This window comes from Martes martes (assembly GCF_963455335.1).
Source record: "Martes martes genome assembly, chromosome: 1".
Taxonomy (NCBI): Eukaryota; Metazoa; Chordata; class Mammalia; order Carnivora; family Mustelidae; genus Martes; species Martes martes.
The window spans coordinates 28522190-28537148 of NC_137888.1; the positions used below are offsets into that span (position 1 = coordinate 28522190).

Sequence of the window (14959 nt, forward strand, 5' to 3'; positions counted from 1 at the left end):
TTGTTCTGAAGAATCAAGAGGAGGAAAAGGTGGGGATAAACGTAAAGATGGCACAAGAACTGGACTCATTCTTCATGTGTTCTACATGTGGTTGTTGCCTTCGTTCAACAAATCATTGTTGCCTTAAAGGAGGAAATTAATACAACAGATTTTTTGTTTTGTTTTGTTTTTTAAAGATTTTATTTATCTGACAGACAAAGATCACAAGTAGGCAGAGAGGCAGGCAGGGAGAGAGAAAGAGGGGGAAGCAGGCTCCCTGCTGAGCAGAGTCCCATGCAGGGCTCGATCCCAGGACCCTGAGATCATGACCTGAGCTGAGGGCAGAGGCTTAACCCACTGAACCACCCAGGTGCCCCACAATAGTTTTTTTTTTTTTTTTTAAGATTTATTTGAGAGAGAGAGAGAGGGACAGAAGGTGAGCAGGGGGAGGGGCAGAGGGTGAGGGAGAGGAGAGAATCTCGGCAGACTCCATGCTGAGTGTGGAGCCCAACATAGGGCTTGATCCTGCGACCCTGAGATCACGACCTGAACCGAAATCAAGAGTCAGAGGCATACCTGACTGAACCACCAGGTGTCCCAGTACAATAGTTTTTTCTTTTTTAATTTCTTTCTCTCCTCTTCCTTTTTCTTCTCTTCTGTCTTCTTCCATTGCTTCCCCCTTCCTCTCCCTCTCCCTCCTTTTCTTTCCTCCTCCTCTTACTTCCGCTTCTCCTCCTCCATTTCCTTCTTCTTTGGAGTTCTCTTTGTAGTTAAGCAGATCCATACTGATCTAACTGACTCCAGGCAATGCTCCTGGGACACAAAGATGAGCAGTTTGAGTAGAGTGTTGAAGAACATTGACATGACTGTGTTTGCATTGTAGCTTTGCAGTCACTAGCTTAGGAAAGGCTCTTGTATGCTCTGACACTCAGTTTTCTCATCTGTTATGGCAATACAGGGAGTTGTTAAGGTAAGGTCAAGTGTCAAACTTTATTACAGTTCTGGGTGCACTGTAAATGCTCAGAAAAATATACTTATTTAATTCTACCTTTATTTTTTTCCTTTTGAATCTGAGGCTTTTATAATTATTCCTTTAATTCACAAATACTTGGTAAAATGGCACAGAAGAATGAAAAATTACTATTTGAGTGTCCAGCCCACTCAGGGAACTATGATAGTTGTTGAGGTGTCTAAAAAAAGAAGCATAAGGGAAGTTCTTTAATCTTAAACATACAATCTAGACACCAAGTCAGAAAGATAAGATGTCCCATTGTTTTCTCAGAAAGTATCCCCAAATAATTTGTATGGAGGTGTGTATATTTTTATTTTATTTTGCTTTAACTTATTTTAAATTAGTTTTTTAAATGTTCATTTAAATTCAATTAATTAATTAAATTAATTAATCAGTGTATTACTAGTTTCAGAGGTAGAGTTCAGTGATTCATCAGTTGCATATAACACCCAGTGCTCATTACATCATGTGCCCTCCTTAATGCCCATCACCCAATTACCCCATCCTCCTACCACCCACCCTGAGCAACCAACCCTCAGTTTGTTTCCAGTAGTTAAGAGTCTCTGTGGTTTATCTCCCTCTATGATTTTGTCTTATTTTATTTTCTCCCTCCTTTCCCCTATGATCCTTCGTCTTGTTTCTTAAATTCCACATATGAGTGAGATCATATGATAGTTGTCTTTCTGTGATAGACTTATTTCACTTAACATAGTACCCTCTAGTTCTATCTGTGTCATTGCAAAAGGTGAGATTTAATTTTTTTAATGGCTGAGTAATATTCTATTTTTGGGCGTGTGTGCATATATATATATATATATATATATATATTATATCACATCTTTATCCGTTCATCTGTTGATGGACATCTGGGCTTTTTCCATAGTTTGGCTATTGTGGACATTGCTGCTATAAACACTGGTGTGCAGGTGCCCCTTCGGATCACTATGTTTGTATCTTTTGGATAAATACCTAGTAGTGCAATTGCTGGGTCATATTTTAAATTATTTTATCAAATACTTTAACAAATACTGTTTGGCCTTTTTCCTTTAAATTATTCTTTCTGTCTTGCATTGTTAACATGACATTGACTTTAGAGTTAAATTATATTTTATTGATACGCTGAACATATTAAATTCTCTCTTTAGGGAGAGCACATCATTTAATGATCTCCAAGAAGTCAAGATTCTTGCTCAATTTTTAAATGATGTTGTAAATATTTCAAGCATGAGTTTGACATATTCTCAGAACACAAATTTGCAATGTCTCCCAGCTGGTTACAACATCCAGCGTATCATGTTACAATCACTTACGCATCCAGAAAGGTAAGAAAACTAAATTTTGATTTCTTTGTGTAATCCTTTTTTTTTTTTTTTAAAGATTTTATTTATTTGACACAGAGAGATCACAAGTAGGCAGAGAGGCAGGCATAGAGAGAGGGAAGCAGGCTCCCTGATGAGCAGAGAGCCCAATGCGGGGCTTGATCCTAGGACCCTGAGATCATGACCTGAGCCCAAGGCAGAGACTTTAACCCACTGAGCCGCCCAGGCACCCCTCATTGTATAGTCTTTTAAGCTTGAAAATATTGGTATGCTAAGAAATGTTTTAAAAGTTTATATATTCAAATATCTGTTTATTGTGTATCTCAGGTTATATTTCACATAAATATTAGAATATCTAAAAGGTGCAAAATGTACTTTTTTAAAAGTGAAAATTAGTTTGAATGAAACTTAGTTTGGAATCACATTACCTAAGCCAAGAAAAAACACAATCATTGCACTAGACACAATAAAAATGAAAAAAAAAATGAGACAGATGTCTTCCTCAGAAGTTGATCAATAATTTCTTATGTATACATATATATTTACAGAATGGTTGAGATTCCTTTTATACAGTTTTTGCATGGGGCTCAATGGCTAAAAACTGTATAAGGAGGCATATGACATAGAAGGTAGAAGTCATCATAACTTTCAATGATTTTTTTCTTTCTCTTAAATTTATTTTTATTTGGGAAGAGAAAAAAAGTCTATTTTCATCTATTGTATCTAAGAGTCTATATATCACTGGAAATTCAACCCGAAGAGTATATTGGCAGAAGTGAAGGTCTAGCATATATACGATAACAGCATGAGGAAAATCTGACTCTATACCTTAATTTGACGATCAGATGTCTTGGTTTGTCTGTTATATCACAAATATCTCCGTTCCACATTATGACTTGATTTTTTTTTTGAAGATGATAGAATCCAGCAGTATTTATATGTCTATTTAATATGCTTTTCTTAGTTCCCTGTTCTCATAACTGAAGAGGTTTTCCTACTATCCTTGTCCCCACGATATTGATGTATGTGTTCACCATGGCAGAATTCATATTCCCACACAAACACCTCTGTGAAAGCACTAAGAACCACTAAGACCTCTTTAATGAGTTGACCATCTGTCTATTTGGATATGTGACATGTGATTTGTTCCAATCATGAGAGTCAACTGAGAGCCAATAGCCACGGTTTGCGGATTGCTAGAAATCGCTGGGTTTTGGTTCACTGCAGAGCTTTCTTTTTATTTCTCTTTATGTTTCTGTATTTATATATTTGATTCCTTAATTACCTTTCTATGAATGTTGCCCATACTAAATAAGAATTTTTGGAGAACAAAATTAATAAATAGTAAGAATATGCATTTAGATGAGATCTCTATCAAAAGAGGAGAATTGGTGGGGAGGCACCTGGGTGGCACAGTTGCTAAGCGTCTGCGTTTGGCTCAGGTCATGATCCCAGGGTCCTGGAATTGAGCCCTCCATCGGGCTCCCTGCTCAGCAGGGGAGCCTGCTCCTCCCTCTCCCTCTGCCCCTGCTCCTGTTCTCTCTCTCTCACTCACTCTCTCAAGTACATAAATAAAATCTTAAAAAAGAAGAAGAAGAAGAAGAAGATAATGGCTCCTGGCTTAGCTGCATTCAAAGGACCAAGTGCATTTCTGTGCTAGCTCTTGGCTTCGCCATTCACATTGCTTTATCCTCAGTCTTTATAATACCAACTTGGCTGCTGCTTGATTCCAAACTCAAATTCCATGAGGATGGTTGGGAAAAGAGTTTTTATAGTCTCTTTGCACATCACTGACTTTGACTGGGCAAGTACATACCTTTGAACCTCACACTGTGGTCAGGGAAGTAGATTCTTCTGATTGGCGAGGGAAATAAGTCCTTTGATTTATGCTTACTCTGTGATAAGATGGGATCAAATTCAATCAGAGTTTATACACTGAAAGTAGGATGAAGAATGTTAAAAGTAGTATCACCAGAGAAGATAATATGACCTCTAAGGTGAAAAAAAATAACAGGACACTACAGAAAGGCTGAAAATATTTTGATAAAACAGGCAAAACATTAATTAAAAGTGGATTGGCTTGTAATTTATCTTACTGTAGTTATATATTGATTTAACAACAACAATAAAAAACTCAATATAATTTTGATTGGCTGATGCAGTTAACCTGTGATTGAAAGCAATAAATGAATAGGTAAGCTGGGTCACTCAAATTCAGATTTTTCAAGATCTGAATACTTCAAACGATTTTGGGGTAAGTTGGGTTTTTGAAGTGGTTATATGTATTGTTCTGGATAGCCATAATATAATATTTTGCCTGATAAGACAACATGAGATTGAACAATGCAGTAACTCCTCAAATAATTTACTCCAATATATCATGGAGGGTTGATGTATAACTTTAGACACGTCCTTTTTCAAATTAGTTAAATATTTGAATCAGTGATTTTATAGCTTTGTCCTGAATGCCTTACTTACTTCCTATTAATTTACCTAGTTATTTCGTGTTGCATTTAGTTGAATAGTTTTAACATTTAGTAAGCCATTTTCAAGATGAATAATACTGGTTAAATGTGTTAAGATTTACCACATCCCAGACACTGCTTTTGCAACCTTTGCAACACCTCTCTGAGCTAATTTTTTTCTTCTTTTTATTTGTGAGGGAACAGAAACTGAGAGGCTTCCTATAACACGTCTAAGGTTGCTCAGCTGAGAAGTGCCTTTGCAGTGATTTAAAGCCAGACTTTTCTTGGTTTTTGATGTTGTTGTTTTCTTTTCTTCTAGTTGCTGTTATTTTGATAGGAGTAAACATTTTTTCCACTAATTAATATAGTGATTTATTCCCATTGTGGAGTATTTGGAAAATTTAATTCAAATGTAATGCTACAAGCAGGAGCTATCACTGTTATTATTTTGTCATGCTTACTTATCATTACACGTGTGACAAGTGAATCATGAGTCTAATTATTTGCATTAAATGACAAGCCAGCTTTCTGTGCAGAATCATGCAGTTTGAGCTGCGGGCATCACTGTTCGCATAGATAACGAGGTGAGCGTAATGTACTTGGAGCTGTGCAATACCAGGGACCTGATTAGAAGCATTTTTTCCTTCCAAAATATAAATTAATGGCAGCCATTTTATTCCGTCTTTTGTGGGATATTCAAATTAGTCTTTCCTTTATTGTTAGGCATTTCGGTGCTTTTTCTTCCCCCCAATGCTTGCTTATCATGAGTATTGACTCTCGATGCATAGAAACCTATCTGCACAGTAAACAGTTTCCTTGTTCTGTATTTATAGAAGGAACATCGAGGAGGAGGAATATTTTCAAATCTTCTGCCCCAGCACACAATGTTCACACTTTGATATAGGTTGGTGGTGAGTCTACAGACACTGGTTGCTTTCTCCTTTTTAAGTCCCTTTTTACAAGGGGAAAGGAAAGGGGAAAAAGGCAGACAGATGTGTCCGCTATTAAATGTGACTCCCTGTCTTCTTAATCATTTTTGCATAGACAGCTGTTGTACACAATTTACTCATTGGTTCATAGGTTAAAAAAATAGGGTAAAGTAATTGGAATATGCTATAGAGGAAAAATAAGCATGCATGTAATTTCAATTTTTATGTAAAATCTTAACAGTGGGTAAGCAATGAAAATTTACTAAGTTTATAAAATTTAGATGCAGTTGTTTCTACTCAGGGCGGGGGGGTGGGGAACCAAAAATACATTTTGTGGGTGGTTAGAAAACTCAACATTCTCTCCTGGCTGGGGATGCTAACAGATGCTTGGATGAAATGTATGCTTTAAGTTTAATTACCTAGATAATTACCGTAACCGTTTAGCTGCTTTTCCTATTTAGATCTGTCCGCACAGATAATGTGCAATTAATGAGAATTAGCGCTGCCAAATTATTGGGAATGTGAGTTTTAAAAATGTGATGTCTTATGGTCCAGATAAGCTGTGTATGCAGTCAACCAGTAATGATCTCTGTATAATAAACTCTGATGCTACAGCAAAATTCCCCTTCAGGGCATTTCTAGCAGAGCGGGGTCTTTGAACTTAGGGACTGAGAGGAATATATATTCACAGTGCAGGAGACCTGGGATGACTTCCTGAGAGAAGTTGGACTAATGCTACTTTTTAAAACTTGAGTGAACGGTAAAATGTACTCTTTTTGGTATATGGTTCTATGAGTTTGGATACATTCATGGAGTCATGTAATGACCATCACATTCAAGATACAGGACATTTCCATCAATGACGAAAACTGTCTTGGGCTAACCCCCTTCTTTTCTTTCTTTCTTTCTTTTTTTTTTTTTTTTTTTAAGATTTTGTTTATTTGACACACAGAGAGAGAAATCACAATTAAGCAGAGAGGCAGGCAGAGAGAAAGAGGGGGAAGCAGGCTCTCCGCTGAGCAGAGAGCCTGATGCAGGACTTGATCCCAGGACCCTGAGATCACAACCTGAGCCAAAGGCAGAGGTTTAAACCACTGAGCCACCCAGGCGCCCAATAACCCCGTTCCTGGCCCCTGGCAACCACTGTCTCAAGTTTTGCCTTTTCCAGAACATTATGTAAAAAGGAATCATGATAGCATGTGCCTTTTTGAGTGTGGCTTTTTCCACTTAGCTTCGAACATTCAAACTTTATGCATTTTGTTGTTTATACCAATGGAATACTATTGATGAATAGTATTCCATTGTATGTATATACCAAAATTCGTTTATCCACTCACCAGTTTGAAGACATATGGTTTGTTCACAGTTTTTGATAGCTATCTATGGATAAAGCCAACATAAATATTTGCGTGTAGGTTTTCATGTGAACATAAGTTTTCATTTCTCTTGGATAAATACCTAGAAGTGAAATAGCTGGGTCATACTCTAAGTGTATGTTTAACTTCAGAGGAAACTGCCAGACTGTTTTCCAAAGTGACTGTACATTTTGCATTCCCACTGGCACTTAGCAGAGTTCCATTGCTTCTACCGCATCATCAAAGACTGCACCTTCCCCAATGTTTTTGTTGTTTGGTTTTTATTTTCCCCAAACTAATAGGTGTTTAGACATTGTGCTTTTATTTTATTTATTTTATTTTATTTCTTTTGTTTATTTTTTAAAGATTTTTATTTATTTATCTGACAGATAGAGATCACAAATAGGCAGAGTAGCAGGCAGAGGGAGAGGGAGAAGCAGGCTCTCCACTGACCAGGGAGCCCAATGCGGGGCTCGATCCCAGGACCCCGGGATCATGACCTGAGCTGAGGGCAGTCGCTTAACCAACTGAGCCACCCAGGCGCCCTTAAGTAACTTTTAAAAACAGTATTATAAGCTTGGATGTGGTGATATATTGTACAAAAGCCCTTGGGAGTTTTTTCAAATAGGTTTATATATGTCTTATTATTTGGAATAATTCATGGATTAAAATAATTGAATTATGTTTGAATTTTGGAGTGTTTTGTCACAGGTTTCTTTTATTATTTTAGATACTCTATCAAAGTAATGTATTCATTTCACTGGTTTGTGTAAGTGAAGCATTAGAAATGCAATATTCTGTGCCCTTTTGAAATTTAAAAAAAAAATCTTCACATGGTAGTTGAACATGAAAATACAAGTATTCTTTTAAATTATACTTTATAAACATTTTTATGGGTTGTTGAGAAGGAACTATGGAATAACATAACATAGAATTAATGATGTCAAACTTAGAGCCATGGCAGAGGAAGTAGATAGGTTTTTCTCAATGTAAAAATCAAGAAAATTAATTTTTCTCACACATTTTGGTGAAAGTGAACTTTGGGTAGGCATTGTAAACCTGCCTAAACTGTCTTGTAATACTTGTAAAGACTTTGTAAAATATGGAATATTTAATTCAAAAATATACATTTATTATATTACTGATTGAACATATATAATGGAAATGGGGTTGTGAGCTTTTCTTGTGGAAAAAAAATAAAATCGTACTCACCTTGATGTTATATTGTAAATATGTGAATACAATGGTTAAGACTGAGGTAATTTACGTATTAAGAAGTCTAATGACACACTTGTCCTACTGTGACAACTGAAAAATGAGGCAGATCAGGGAGATGCAGAACACTGAAGGCACATTCAGTGATTAAGGGATATAACAGGATAGATAAAGAATTGACGTAAGTATATATACATTTGTTTGGAAAAGTGGTGAAGTCATTCCCACACTTCTTAATAAAGAAGGAAGGTTGATGATCTTTGATAACAACAAAAAGCTACTTTTGCTGACACCTAAAACTCTTACAAGATTGAAGTATTACCATTTTACACTTATTGTTACAGTATTAAAATTCAAACTTCAAGATGCCTTATTCTTTTTTATTAACATATTTTTTACTCCTTTTTTATTTTTATTTATTATTATTATTATTATTTTTAAAGATTTTATTTATTTATTTGACAGATAGAGATCACAAGTAGGCAGAGAGACAGGCAGAGAGAAAGGAGGAAGCAGACTCCCCGCCGAGCAGAGAGCCCGACATGGGGCTCGATCCCAGGACCCTGGATCATGACCTGAGCCGAAGGCAGTGGCTTTAACCCACTGAGCCACCCAGGCGCCCCATATTTTTATTTTTTATTATTTTTAACTAACGTATAAGATGCCTTTATTATTTCAAATGGAAGATACTGTAGTATTCTGTATCCATGTTTATAATAAAAAATGAATGTCTATATTTTATTACTTTTAAACACATGAGCAAATGTAGAAAATTGAGTTATTTAAAAATTGAATAACTTAACCTAAATATGCTGGTGAATATTTAAAAAACTTGTCTGATGATGTCCTAACCAAGCTAGAAGGAGCCTTGGAACAATGTACATCTTGAACTAGAGAATGCATTTGTCAAGTAAAGGGGAGCCGTCAGCACTCGTGCAGCTGAACTGCCCCTTTTCCTTGACTAAGTTGCTGTTGCTCACATAGGAAATTTCCATTTATTTCAACCATTTTTTTTCTTTAGCTCCTTTCCTGAACTTTAACCAGTCTTTTCTTATCCTACTTGATTACCTTTTTAAGGATTTTAAGAAGGTTTTTAAGATTCTTTGAAAGACATTAATAGGAAGATAAAAACTAGACAAGATGCTTGATTCATCATAGTGACTTGACTTTTCAGAAGTCTTCAAATGCTAAATACATAGTCTCTCCAAGATATAGAATTCTTTACTGATTATCATCTCCACTTTAGTAGGTGGAAAAGAGGACTGATTAGATTATTAGAAAATCTGTGTATGCAATTAAGCCCCATTCTTTAATGATGCCTATCGTGATAGAAAAAATGGCCCAGCCACTAAGTGTTGAGTTCAGGCTTCAGCTATTTCAGTATCCAGAAATGTCTTCCATATAAAGTAAATATCTCAATGACACATCAAGGAGAGGAGAAATTGAAACACAGAGAGTTTTTTCTTTCTCGTAAATATTGTGTCTACTTCATCCCTGTGTAGCCAAATGAGATGGAATGGAAAAGAGGCCATAAGTTTGTCACTGCATTTGGAAAACTAATCAGTCGCAGGTATTGAATATCCTACTGTTTATGAGGAAAAAATATAAACTTTGCCACTTTTTACTAATAATTATTTTTTTCTCTCTCTTTTTCTCTTTCCATAGACCACCACTTTGCAAATACAATTTTGTACTTGATGAAAATGTGGAAGTATTTCTCAATCTACACACATGCACATCAAAGGAAATATAAAATGCTTTCTTCCGTCAAATATAAAAACTTGTTTGTGAATTAAAGAACTTGTAAATGGGATCAATGCATTCTTTTAGATCAATCTGGGATTCAGATATTTCTACTTCCTGAAAAAATTTTAAAATAAAAAAAATACAGAAAACTATTAAAGTGCATATAATAAAACATTCTGAATATATTCTTTTTTTTTTTAAGATTTTATCTATTTTATTTTAGAGAGGTTAGCACAAGCAGGGGGAGGGGCAGGGGAGGGGCAAGCCGACTCGTACTGAGTGCAGAGCCCGGGCTTGATCCCATAACCCTGAGCCATGACCTGAGCCAAAATCAAGAGTCAGATGATCAACCAGCTAAGCCACTCAGGTGCCTCACATTCTGAATGTATTCCAAAAGCTGTTTGTTGCTGTTTACCTCAAATGTTTGTCATTGAGTATTTCCCGTAATTACTTATTATTAACAGATACTATGTTTTTAGAAAAAAAGAGAAACGTGTTGCTTCAGTACTATCTAAATAGTATCATTCTCTACATCTCAGACTGTAGTAGTAAAATAAGTGAATATATATATTTATTTATTTATTTAAAAGATTTTATTTATTTATTTGAGAGGGAAAGCAAGGGAGAGCATGAGAGGGGAGAAGGTCAGAGGGAGAAGCAGACTCCCCATGGAGCTGGGAGCCTGATGCAGGACTGGATCCAGGGACTCCAGGATTATGACCTGAGCAGAAGGCAGTTGCTTAACCATCTGAGCCACCCAGGCACCGTATGCTTTTAATTGTAAATTTGTCACTTGGAGAAGTCACTTGGATTAATTTAAATCTTGTGAACATAAATATAACTTCTGTTTAGTGCTCCATTTGATCTATTTGGCTTAAGGTCAGATCTTGGGTCCACTTACTGGCGGTTTGAACTTGAGTAAAAACTCAACCTCGCCATGTCTCAGTCAATCTAAGAATTTTTGTGAAGATTGAGTCAATACTTTGACTAGTGTCTGCCTGTAATGATAATAATAAAAATACTGATAGCTAACACATACTTCACTGTCTTTCTACACAGTTTATTAATGTATATATATCAATTCATTTAATCCTTAAAAGACCCTGTGAGGTTGGCCTTGCTACTTCCACTGATGAAGAAATTGAAGGATTCCTGGGTCTCAGCTCGCTCTCACCTGAGTCTGAATACTCCCAAGGTTGGTTTCATGTATGTCTCTTTTTTTTTTAAAGATTTTATTTATCAGACAGAGATCACAAGTAGGCAGAGAGGCAGGCAGAGAGAGAGAGAGGAAGGGAAGCAGGCTCCCCGCTGAGCAGAGAGCCCAACTCGGGGCTGGATCCCAGGACCCTGGGATCATGACCTGACCCAAAGGCAGAGGCTTTAACCCACTGAGCCACCCAGGTGCCCCTCATATGTTTCTAAAGCAGTCTGTCCATTACAGTCACAGTCTCTCATTAGTTTGTAGGGCTTCCATAACAAAATACCACTGAAAGTGCGACTTAAACAGCATAAATTTATTTTCTCATAGTTCTGGAGGCCTTAAGTCTAAGATCAAGGTGTCAGTAGGCTTGATTTCTTCGACGGCCTTTCTCCTTGACTTGCAGAGGCTACCTTCTTGCTGTATCCTACATGCATGGTCTTTTGTGTGTGCATGGTGTCTCTTTAATGTGTCTAAATTTCCTCTTCCTATGAAATCACCAGTCAGATTGGGTGAGAGCCCACCCCAATGGACTCAATTTTAATTTAGTCACTTCTTTAAAGATCCCCATCTCCAATTATAGTCACATTCTGAGGTACGGGGGGTTAGGGCTTCAGTATATGAATTGGGGGGCAGGGCACAGTTCAGTCTATAATACCTACCATGACTCATTAGTTCCACAATGATGACTTTAGCCTCCTAAGTCTTTTGATGGCTAATTGGGGCCATTATGTGAAGTCCCTTGAAGTACTAGATGTGTGTTCCAGACAGAAATAAGTAGAAGATTCCTCACTTTTTTGTCTAGGGATCCGATCAGTGCAGCCTGTACCCCAGACTATCCTACAGTCCTTGAACACAGCTCCTTCAGTGTCTGTTTTAACCCTTCACTCCACAGGCCTTGGACTCAAGCCTGCAGAGACTCCCGCTCTCTACTCTGTCAGGTAAGCATTTGCTTGCAGACTTCCCACATTCTTAAACAAAACCACAAACTCTTGTGCAATTTCACTTTTCTAATCCCCTCCAATTATTTTTCCAGATAGCCCCAGCAGCTTTTGAGTCTCATTTTGTGATATTAATGACATTTAAAATTAAATAAAATGCACTATAGATACATTATGAGGAGCAGAAATTCTGTTCCAGTGTTCCTGGTTGCTTAGGGTCTCTAGGTAATAGAGAGACTTATAGCATATTAATGGGTCCTGCAACCCTCATAATAAAACTTCCTTGCCATAAGATCTTCCAAGGATAACTTGAAGACATAAACTTGCAAAGTGTTTAGAAGTTTCCATATTGCAATAACTTCTCGAGAATCCTAGTTCTTCCCATTTTTTTTTTTGAGATAAAGGAAGAAGGCTTTGACTCCTCTAACCTCAAGTTCATAGTCTTCAAACTATGAACTTTTTATTTTAATCATATTTTTTTAACTTGTGGAAATCCTAGATCAAAAATAAAAGGGGAAAAATGCACTTTTTTGGAGGATCATAATGAGGCACAAGTTTCAACAACAATTATCTGAGACAACAAAAGGTACACACAGATTACTATGCACAAAATCGTTATGCCAGGCTGCTTTAAAGACATACTGTTCTGGAACAGATAGGAAAGGAAGCAGGGAGATGAGATGTTTAGATTCTTTATCTTTCAGAATGCCTACTCGGCATGCATCACAGAATCAGACTCAACTTTGTCTTTCAAAATCCTCTCAACAACATCGTTTTATTATTTTTAGGCTAATTTTAGGATTTTTCTAATTAAATATTATATTGCTGTTTTACTGATTTGCCTGTTTTGTGTTTCTATGGCATAATAAGCTTTATATTTAAAAAAAAAATCACCAATAAACCAACATGTTATACCTTGGTTCCCACGATAGTTGACTGAAATGACAAGGAAGTATAATCCTAGATTTTGTTTAATGAACTATACACTTAAAAAAAACCTAATTGTATCATTTATAAGCTGTAAAACCATTCTGATGTACTGGATAATTGTTTAAATTGTGTGTATGTGTGGCCAAAATACACAAGGTACAATTATAAGAATACTTTTAATTAGTTACATTCATAAAATTGTTCTTGTGGGTCATAACATTTTTTTTTATTTTTTAAAAATTATTTTTATTAACATATAATGTATTATTTGCCCCAGGGGTACAAGTCTGTGAATCATCAGTCTTACACATTTCACAGCACTCACCATAGCATATACGCTCCCCAATGTCCATTACCCAGCAGGCCTCTCCCTACACCCCACCCCCCAGCAACCCTCAGTTTGTTTTGTGAGATTAAGAGTCTCTTAATGGTTTGTCTCCCTCCAGATCCCAATTTGTTTCCGTTTTTCCTTCCTACCCCCCACAACTGCCCCACCCTGCCTCTCAAATCCCCCTATCAGAGAGATCATATGAAATTGTCTTTCTCTGATCGACTTATTTTGCTCAGCATAATATCCTCAAGTTCCATCCACATCATTGCAAATGGCAAGATTTTATTTCTTTTGATGGCTACATAGTATTCCATTTTGTGTGAGTGTGTGTGTGTGTGTGTGTGTGTGTGTGTGTGTATACCACATCTTCTTTATCCATTCATCTATTGATGGACATCTAGGTTCTTTCCATAGTTTGGCTATTGTAGACATGGCTGCTATCAACATTCGGTGCATGTGCCCCTTCGGATCACTACATTTGTATCTTTAGGGTAAATAGTGGGCCATAACATTTATGGCCTGTGTATTAATGCTGTTTTTTTTTATTTTTTTTAATGCTGTTTTTTGATGTTATTATAATATTAATAGCAAATACACAATGCATACTTACTATGGACCAGTCTGTGATTGACTTATTGATTGATTGATTGATTGATAGTAAACTCCAAGTCCAAGGTGGGGCTTGAACTTAAGATCACAAGGTCAAGAGTCACATGCCCGCCTGAGGCAGTCAGGTGCCCCACCAGTCTGTTTTAAGTCCTTGACTTGCACTATTTCACTTAGTACTTAAAAACGCCCTATAAAGGTGAGTGCTGTGAAGTGTGTAAACCTGGCGATTCACAGACCTATACCCCTGGGGATAAAAATACATTATATGTTTATAAAAAAATTTTTTTTAAAGTTAAATTAAAAAAAAAAAAAAGAAATGGGCTATTCTGTAAGAGGCTTTCAGCACTTTGATCTCTGAAGAATTTGCATACTTCTATAACATTGTGCTAAGAGCGTAGTATGTTTTGAAGAGTACATATATTTTTGCTGAGCATAGGATGCAGATCGAAGATAGATTATTGTGTTCAAAGAATTGACCTTGTATTACTGCCAAATCAAACCATAACTGCTACTATGTGACTTTATATTGAGAAGATAGGACCCCAAAATAACACAGATGCGGAACAGTGATTGTCTTTAACTCTGCTTCAGCAGAAGCCATGGGCATTGCCATCTTTCCAGCAGTGATAAACACCTAGTTTTAGATTCCAAAGCAATTTCTCTTTGACTAAAGTTTGGCCTGTTGTATGACCCAACTTCCAATATCATAAGATATTGTATATACTAAATTTGCAAAGATGTAACCATGGCTTTGTGTTCAACTTCATTATGAAAGAGACCCCCACATTTTCTAGGGCACTTTATGGGGAAACAAGATGAGCTAACAAGCCATACACATGCCATTACACCATTAATAGAAGGTTCCTTATGTTTCTTGGTGATTGCCACCTACGTAAACTAGAGCCTTTCCTTCACTCCTTGTGGGAAACT

The 14959-nt window shown here is 36.6% G+C and overlaps 1 protein-coding gene across 1 annotated transcript in view; it reads left to right on the top strand.

Moving 5' to 3' along the window:
- LIPI (lipase I) overlaps positions 1 to 10074 on the top strand; it is a gene marked incomplete at its 5' end in the record, with an annotated part of 61280 nt that extends 51206 nt beyond the window's left edge. Inside the window, 2 exons of the mRNA XM_080825201.1 lie at positions 2137 to 2313; positions 9940 to 10074. Coding sequence (XP_080681327.1) covers positions 2137 to 2313; positions 9940 to 10027 — 265 coding nt within the window. The 3' untranslated portion in view covers positions 10028 to 10074. The remainder of the gene's footprint in view (positions 1 to 2136; positions 2314 to 9939) is intronic.
- Positions 10075 to 14959: the final 4885 nt, after the last annotated feature.